Source organism: Desmodus rotundus, chromosome 4 (assembly GCF_022682495.2).
Source record: "Desmodus rotundus isolate HL8 chromosome 4, HLdesRot8A.1, whole genome shotgun sequence".
Classification (NCBI taxonomy): domain Eukaryota; kingdom Metazoa; phylum Chordata; class Mammalia; order Chiroptera; family Phyllostomidae; genus Desmodus; species Desmodus rotundus.
The window spans coordinates 136319673-136328717 of NC_071390.1; the positions used below are offsets into that span (position 1 = coordinate 136319673).

Sequence of the window (9045 nt, forward strand, 5' to 3'; positions counted from 1 at the left end):
ATGAATTTTGTTTTCCTTTGAGAATTGCCCAGGTGGAGAAAGAAGTAGAACAGAAGAGCCCATTATATGCTGTGAGCCCCCTGGGTTCGTGAGGGACATGATATGGGAGTGCTGCATTGGTGTTGGATTTGATTTCATCGCCCAGACCACCAACCCACCTTTTCAGAGCTAAGGAAAGGAGAGTATGGTTCTAACTGTTAAACTACATTACTACTTTAGAATGAACATTTTCACTAAATACCTTCTTTTAATAGCTAATACAATAAGCATTATTTCTGGGTGCTATGTACTGGACAGAGCCTAGGCTTTGAAGCTAGCTATGTTGGAACCCCAGGACTGCTACTTACTACTGTGAAACCCAGGGTCAGTCCCTCTGGGCTTCAGCTACTTTATCTGCAAAGTGAGAGGAATGATGTAAACCTTGGAAAATTTGCCACAAACTTTGGAGATAATGTACAGTTTATAAAGTGCCTACCACAGTGCCTGGAGTTTTTTTAATAGGTACTCAATAAATGGAAGGTATTATCACACAATTATAATACCTCTATATAGGGTTTAGGTGAAAGAAAGTAGAAATATAAATGGCATGAGATACAGGTAGCTTAATGAAGAGCCTTGGGAAAGGAAAGGTATCTGACATGAGTGACTGCAATGAAACAGTGAAAGGTGGTATCAGAATTAGATCTTTAAGGAAGATCATTTTATTATTGGTTTGAACTTCCTGGAAAAAGTATAAAGTAGAACAAAGAGAAGAACAGACATTCCAATAGAAAACCCAGCATGTGCAAAGCTTCCTTCATCCAGACCAACCAGAATTGCTTTTCTCTCTCTTGGTCTTGCTCGTTTTTCTGTGCAAGATGACTAGGAACTCAAGCCACTGTCTGTATTCTCTGCCCACTCCAAGTAGCAGTGGTTAACAAACAGTGGCAACAGCTACGGTCTGCTTTTAAACTCATCCAGCTCAATGCCATAACATCATGCAAATAAACACAGAGGATAAGAGCAGGTCACCCAGGGTCTTCCGTCGGGGGTGGCTTAGGTGGCCCATGCCTTGGAAGGCAGTGAGAAGTGCTGGTCAGAACTGAGCTGGCACAGCCTGGCATTGACTCTTCACTCCTTAGTGACTTTGGGGAATAAACATAAGTCTCCTAAACCTGCAGTTTGCAACTGTGAAATTTAATCTATGAAATCTACCTACTCCAAAGGTCTGTTGTGCAGATTAAGTAAGACAGATATAAAGGCCCTTCTTTGCATATGCCTGGTACTATACAAATGTTAACGATTGTTAATATATTCCAGATGCGCTGAAAGGTCTAATATGCCCTAATTTCTGGCAATATAAATTGTGGTTTCCATGAAGCATATAGGACCTCTCGTTTTTGTCAAAAACATGTTATGATCTATCATTTTGGACTTTTTGGAGCACAACGTGTCTTTGGTCCTGTACTTCTTTGAAACAATTATGATCAGAATTAGGTGACTGATTGTCACACTGCAGGTAAAGAATCAGAACTTCACCGCTTCCTAGCTTTGAGACGCATCTTAGAGATGGAGTACACTTTTGGTTTGGGAGGTGTGCGCATTGCCTGTAATAATTTTTTTTAAGATGAGAAAACCAGATTTCTGAGTTTGGAAAAACAAGCTCATGTGTTTTTACATCTTTATATGAATGACTTCATGGAAACTCATGTAAAGATTGTCTCAATAAGTCTTCTAAAATAAATTTCACCCCAAAGCCAGTTTCTGGAAATTTGATTTGTATTCATTACTTTTAAACAAAATTTTACATTTTAATTTCTGATTTTAAAAAGTATAAATTTAACTTATCCTAGTTGCAGAAAAGTGTAGGCAGTACAGCAGAGCACAAGATAAAAAGCCCCGTGCCCTGTCTCCCCAGGATCCCAGCCCCGCAGCCCAGGGGTAACCACGGCTAACAGTACCTTGCGGACGCTTCCAGGAACTCTATGCATATACACACTTGTACTTTTCATCTTGCACTTCTGACTACACTTATCACTTCACAATATTTTTCTATTCTGTCATGTATATACAGAGATGGTACATATACATAGACATGTAGATTTCATTATTAAATGAATACATAGGATTTTTTTGATCTATTATAAATGATTTACTAAATACCCCCTTGACAGACTTTTGGGTCATTTCCAATTATTAGTTATTATAATCTAATGATATCCAAAGAGCTGTTTCACATTGAGATAAGAAGCTTGTCCCAGAATATAAATCTACATACTGCTTTCTTAATCAGTAAAGCCTTTCTATGAACAAAAAATTGTCACTTGAACTCACAGTGCTCTTAGAAATGTAGTTGCATTCTGGCCCTTTAACTCCTCACCGACTACTAATAAGCAATTGGTGAATTGTCATCACCGGGCAGACCATATTGGAATAGCACTGCTGTAAACACTGATGCAGTGAACATAGGTGTTTTAGGCCACTTGCACCCCCATCGAATGAATACCTAGCAGTGGAATTAATGGCTCAAATGATAGGTATAGTAAATGTTTCGATGGGTGCTGCCAAATTACTATTTAAGCCCCGGCTGGTGTAGCTCAGTGGATTGGGTGAAGGCCTATAAACCAAAGTGTAGCCAGTTCGATTCCCAGTCAGGGCACATGCCTGGGTTTTGGGCCAGGTCCCCAGTGTGGGGCGCATGAGAGGCAACCACACATTGATGTTTCTCTCCCTCTCTTTCTCCCTCCCTTCCCCTCTCTCTAAAAATAAGTAAATAAAATCTTTTAAAAAGACAAACAAATTACTGTTTAAAAGTTATACCAATTTATACTTCCAACAGTAGGGTGTGAATGTCTTCTTTTTAATAACTTGGTCAAAACATTGAGTATTACTAAACTTTTCAATACTTGACAATGTGCTAGATAAAAAATGATGTCTCATCATTGTTTTAACTTGTACTTTTTAGAATGAGTGACATTATGCATAAGCTTATTGGCCATTGGTATTTCTCTTCATTGAACTATTTGTTCATTTCCTTCTTTCCTTCCTTCCTTCCTTCTTTCTCTTTCCTTTTATCCATTTCTTAGTGATATTTATGATCTATTTCTATATTTAAAAATTCAGTACCTTGTCTATAGTATATGTTACAAGTATCTTCCTGGTTTGTATTTTATATATATTTTTACTTCTCTTATAATATTTTAAACTCAGAAGCTTAAATGTCATCTGTGCTATCCATAGGGAATATGGGAGGGGCTGCATATATTTGGTCGGCATAGATACAGTGGAGTTCAGAGTGCAGATGCTGGAGCCGGACTGCTGAGGTTCCAATCTTATCTCTTCTGCTTACCAGTTCTACATTCTTGAATAAGACACATAACCTGCCTAACTTCAGTTTCATCGTCTGTAGAATACTGATCATAATAATAATGTATTTCTTAATGTTGTTGTGAAGATTAAATTAGTTACTATATATAAAGCACTTGCAATAATAGTGCCTGGCATAGAAAATGCAAAGATTGTAAAGAGATTCATCCATCTCTTTTGCAATTTGTATTATGGTATTATTCTTCTATTAGTGTTTTTGTATGTTTAACTCTCATATCCACTGGCAATTTATTTTTACATAAAAATGAGCTAGGTACCCCCCAAAAAGAAATACTAATGTATAAATTGAACAAAATATGTACAAGATCCAGATATAAAAACTACAAAACTATGATGGAAAAAATCAAAGAACTAAGTAAGTAAAGAGATATTCCATGTTCATGGATGGAAAGACTCAATAATGTTAAGATGTCAGTTATTCCCAACTTTATCTACAGATTCAACACAATTCCAATCAAAATCACAGCAAATCACTTTACAGATATCAACAAACTGATTCCAAAGTTATGTGGAGAGACAAAAGACCCTGAATAGCCAATACAACATTGAAGAACAAAATTGGAGTCCTGATGCTCTTACCGTCAAGACTTACCATATTTTGCCATGTATAATGGACACTTTCTTGCCAGATTTTTGAGAGAAATATGGATATGCATTATACATGGGTAGTGCCTGAAATATCTTGTACCTATTCTTGTGTTTTGTAGTTATTTGTTACATAAAACTTCTTGTACTATAATATGTTCAAAAATAAATGCTAAAATTCCTTTATAATACAAAAACAAGTATCTAAATATAAATAAGTAAATAGAATTAAAAAATTAAAACCAAAGATTTTTTTCCTGAAACTGTGAGCCAAAAACATGGGTGTGCATCATACATGGCAAATACGGTATTTTAAAGCTACAGTAAACAAGGCGGTGTGGTGTTGGCAAAAGAATATACAAATTCAACAGTGGAACACAATAGAGAGCCTAGAAGTAGACCCATGCAAACATAGTTAACTGCTATTTGACAAATTAGCAAAGGCAATACAATGGAGAAAAGATACTCTTTCAAAAAATTTTACTGGAACAAGTGGACATCAACATGCAAAAAAGAAAAAAAAAAAGCTAGACACAGACCTTACATCCATCACAAAAATTAATTGAAAATAGATCACATACCTAAATATAAAACATAAAACTATAAAATTCTTAGAAGATTAGATAAGAGAAGACCTGGGTGACCTTGGATAATGCAGTAACTTTTGGGATGCATCGCCCAAGGCTTGTAACTGTTGATAAACTCTACTTCATTGAAACTAAAAAGCTTGAAAGACAATGCCAAGAGAACAAAAGACAAGCACAGACTGGGCAAAACTATTTGCAAAATGCACATCTGATGAAGGACTGTTATCTAAAGTATACAAAGAACTCTTAAAAATCAGCAATAAGAAAACAACCTGGTTATTTTAAATGGGCCAAAGACCCTAAGAGACACCTCACCAAAGAAGATATACAGGGGGAAAATGGGCACAGGAAAAGATGCTCCACATCATGTGTCATCTGGGGAGTTCAAATTAAACCAATGAGATACCACTACGCATTAATTAGAATGGGCAAAATCTAGAACACCGACAACACCGAATGCTAACAAGGATGTGGAGCTTTGGAAGCTCCCATCATTGCTGGTGGGGATGCAAAACAAAGGCTTCCCGGGGTCGGCTGAAGCCTCATTACAGATCAACTTCTTCTGCTCAGTTAAGATTCTGTTTTTTAAAATTAGTTTTCTAGATGTATCACTTGGATTTCCTACTCCTTTTTTCTATGCCCCTTTGCCTTCCTTCCTATCAATTTTCTTGTTAATTTTACATTGTCAGTATTTATGCTACTTAAATTTTTCTCTGAAAACATAACCCCCACGGTTAGTGAAAAGGGTTTAATGCTTACTTTGAGTCTTTTCATATACTACATCCCCTTCTTGAGTTCTATATTTTGTCTTTTGATTCGATGGCCTTTGTCATTTTTTTTAAGATGAGCTCATAAATGCTATATTCCCTCAGGTTGAAGCTATCTTCTGTTCCTGTATACATTCATGATAAGCTACATTGGTCTGGGTCTCACTTCCACCCTCAGAACTCTTGTTCTTGCTGTCCTACTAATTGATTAGTTGGATATTGTGTGGGAAAACTTCATGTCAGCCTCATGTGTTGGAAGTCCACCAACAGATTACTTACTACTGTGTTGCCTGAATTCCATACAATTCCTTATGTGTACATAAAGTTCAGTGACTTAACCAGATGGGTCTAAGGGGTATTCTGGAATATTCTGTGTCTTCTCTATCTACGGTTTGAAGACTAATTTAATTCAGGAAAAAAATTTCTTATATCTAAATTATTTAAGTTCCCTTTTTCTGTTCTCTTCCTCAATACTGCCAACTTGTCATATTAATTTATTCAACTTATTACTTGTTATGTTCCAATACTATGCCAGGCACTTTGCTAGGTGTTAGGTATTATAATATAAACTGAGTATATCAGAAATCTAGTCGAATCTCCTGTGTCAGTCTTTTATAGACTTTTAGCAGTATCAAGTTTTATTTTTTGTTTTCACATCTATGTGATTTGTTTTGTTTTTAAAATTATCTTCTATTTGTTTCCTGCTCTAAAGAGGCTCTCTTTCCTCTTCCTCATCATTCTATTCTCTGTGATTGTGATATCCTTTATATCCTCTGAGCTTGCTTTTCAAGCTCTTCAACTTCTTCGGGTATATAGAATCATATTTGTCAGAAGTGTTCTTCTTTTCCTGGAGGACTTCTTTTTTGGTGTGCAGGACGATGCTCCAACCAACTGAGCAACCTGGCCAGGATGAGCATTTCTTTTTTTATGCAGGTTCTTCATTTGCTTTTTGCTTGGTATATTTGCTTTTCTCATTTGCGAGGATTATACTGAGGTCCCTTTTTTTTGTCCTTTATACTTAATATTACTCTTTGCTAAAGACTGGGTGTGGGGGTGGAAAAGGCACAGTGTCTCTGGCAGCTCTAGGCCAGGTATGTGCTTTAGAACACCACCATGTTCTGATTCTTCCCCAGTCGGCTCCGTGTCTGTATTAGGAGAGGACTCTCACCTCCAGGATGGGCAGGTCTCCCAGGCTGGAACGGAAGAGGCTGGTAGCAAAATATGGTCATTCTCAGAGATTACTTCTTTGTTCAACTGACTCAGGTCAGCAGCAGTTATAAACTAGATTGTTTCCTCTTCTTTCCAGCCCTGGCTCACTTCTAGTTCATTTATTGATGGAAGAAAATAAGTCTCGCCACCCCCATCCATTCTAGTTCTATGTTATGAAACTGAACTCCCATTGGGATTGACCTCCCCCCCTTTCCTGTGGTCTGCTCCTGATCCAAACGCTTGTCTTTTTAAGTAAGGGACTATTAGTTGGCTCTTTTAGAATATCAGTCACTGACTTTGAGAGCCATGTATACCTTCCTTAAGATGTAGAGAGGTATACATCAACTCTTTCATTATCCCTCAATTTTTCCAAAACGTCACTACATAAAACAGATATTCTTTATATTCTGAAGTGGGCCCAAACCAAATTTTATCACAAATGGAAATTTGCCCTAATCTTTCTTCCTTGTTGGTACTGGTGTGGGGTACTAGCAAAGAAAGTAAAGTGTAACTTTATTCTACTGTCTTCTACCAGGAGTCTCAGGGAATTATATTCTTAATATTTTTTTATTGTGGTCTTAAACTTTTCTATTCTGATATTTCATTTTTTAACTTTCTTTTTTGTACCTTTGCTAGATTTTCACAACTCTCTAACTCCCCCACCTGACAATATCATGTTACCTAGAAATGATTTCCTCCTTTAAATAGCCTCAGTCTTGCCTCTCCTAGTGTGTCACAAGACCCCCTGAAGTCAATAATGAATGGAGTGGCTATGAAGAAGTGATAACCTCTATTTCCTGTTCACTTTCTCACAGGCGGTTAACTTAAATGTGTGCTATAAAATCTCTCCAACCAACAAGCCCAACCATTTATCACTATAGTCCTAACTACCTCTGCTTTTTGGATATCTTAATTCCCCAAAGGACTGTCAATTTAACCATAACTACCTAACAACTGCCAAGCCTCACTTTATGAGCTGCTGTTGAGAGTTTAGTTATTTAAGGCTGATTTTTAAAAATTTTTATTGGTACTTCATGGCATTTGCTTGATTTACAATGCTTGCTGTAAATAACCACAAATTAGGAAAGTTTCTTTCCCTTTAAGGTGTAGGCAAATATTAAAATGAGTACTGAATTATCTTTCTCCATATATTTAACTCCTTGGCAGGTCATTCTCCCAAGTTCATCCAACTTGTGAGGTTGAATGTGGTCAGAACTTAATGGGGAGGAGACCTGCGTGGAAAATGACTTCATGCATTTCATCAAGTACTCGGTGTTTTTGCAAAGGTATCCACAGTGGGAGAAATCTAGTGGTTAAAAAGAAATATCGAATATTTTTCAGCAATAAGAAGGAATGAAATTCTGACACATGTTACAACATGGATAAACCTTGAAGACATCATGCTGAGTAACACAAGCCAAACAGAAATATTATATGATTCCACTTAAGTGACTCACCTAGAATAGGTGAATTCATAGACACAGAAGGCAGATTAAAGATCTCCAGGGCTTGGGGGAGCCGCAATGGGGAGTTATGGCTTAATGGGTAGAGGGTTTCTTTGGGAAATAGTGGTGATGCTTTGAACAACATTGTGAATGTAATTAATGCCACTAAATTGTACACTTAAAAATGGTTTATATGGTTTTTTAAAAAAGAAATATATTACTTCACATTTTAAAAAAATGTCTGGAAGTAACTTCAGAACTCTCACCTCCTCCACCTTTCCCTCCTCAGAGGGTCCCGCCTAGGGTCCTTACTCCTCGCTTAGGATACTGGGGCCCTTTGCTTGTGTCTTGGTGAATCTCTCTCCATAACCTGCCACAGTTTCTCCATTCCTTATCCTCTCTCCAGGAGGGGACACACTTGACTCCTATCTCCCACCCTCCCCTTCTCTGAACCCCAAGTCCTTCTGCCTCATTTTTGAGGCTGAGTGACACTCCCTTCAGCATTCTTCTGTTCTGTAAGATTTAGCAAAACTCACCCAATTCTGCGCTACTGCAAAGACCCTCTGGGCAGAGACCACTATGGCTCCTCTCCCTCTGCAGCCCCTCATGAGAAACAGAAGGGCCCTGGGACAGAGTCCTAGGCTCACTGAGTGGCCATGACCATGAAGAGCCACAGTCTCATCCTTGCTGTCTGCTCAGGAAGCACGTCAGATCACCAGAAGCAGTGTTCCAAATCACCATGTGGGCTGGTGAAGAGTTTGACCTCTGTACCTGCCCTAAATCCCGAAACCAGGTGGCCATTTTGCTGGGTTTTCACTGCCAGCAGCTGGGGGAAGGTACAGGCATGTGGCAGGAGGACTGTCACCAGAGCAGCTGCATGGCACAAATCAGCAAAAATAGAGAAGGTCCTAAACAGAGTTTAAAGAAGGATTCCTTCACTTTCTAAAGAGCCATAGAGGCAAGGGCAGACACTGCTGAAAAATCAAATACCAGGCCAGGGGCTAAATCTGAACAGGTAGAAAAGATAGTACACTGTCTTGTGTAGTTACAGGAGAGCCTTCAATTTGTACAGTCGCCCCTCTGCAT

The 9045-nt window shown here is 38.1% G+C and overlaps 1 protein-coding gene across 1 annotated transcript in view; it reads left to right on the plus strand.

Moving 5' to 3' along the window:
• The window catches only part of MKX (mohawk homeobox), a 62919-nt gene extending 62759 nt beyond the window's left edge, over window positions 1-160 (plus strand). Inside the window, exon 8 of the mRNA XM_053923401.2 lies at window positions 33-160. Coding sequence (XP_053779376.1) covers window positions 33-92 — 60 coding nt within the window. The 3' untranslated portion in view covers window positions 93-160. The remainder of the gene's footprint in view (window positions 1-32) is intronic.
• The last annotated feature ends 8885 nt before the right edge of the window (window positions 161-9045 follow it).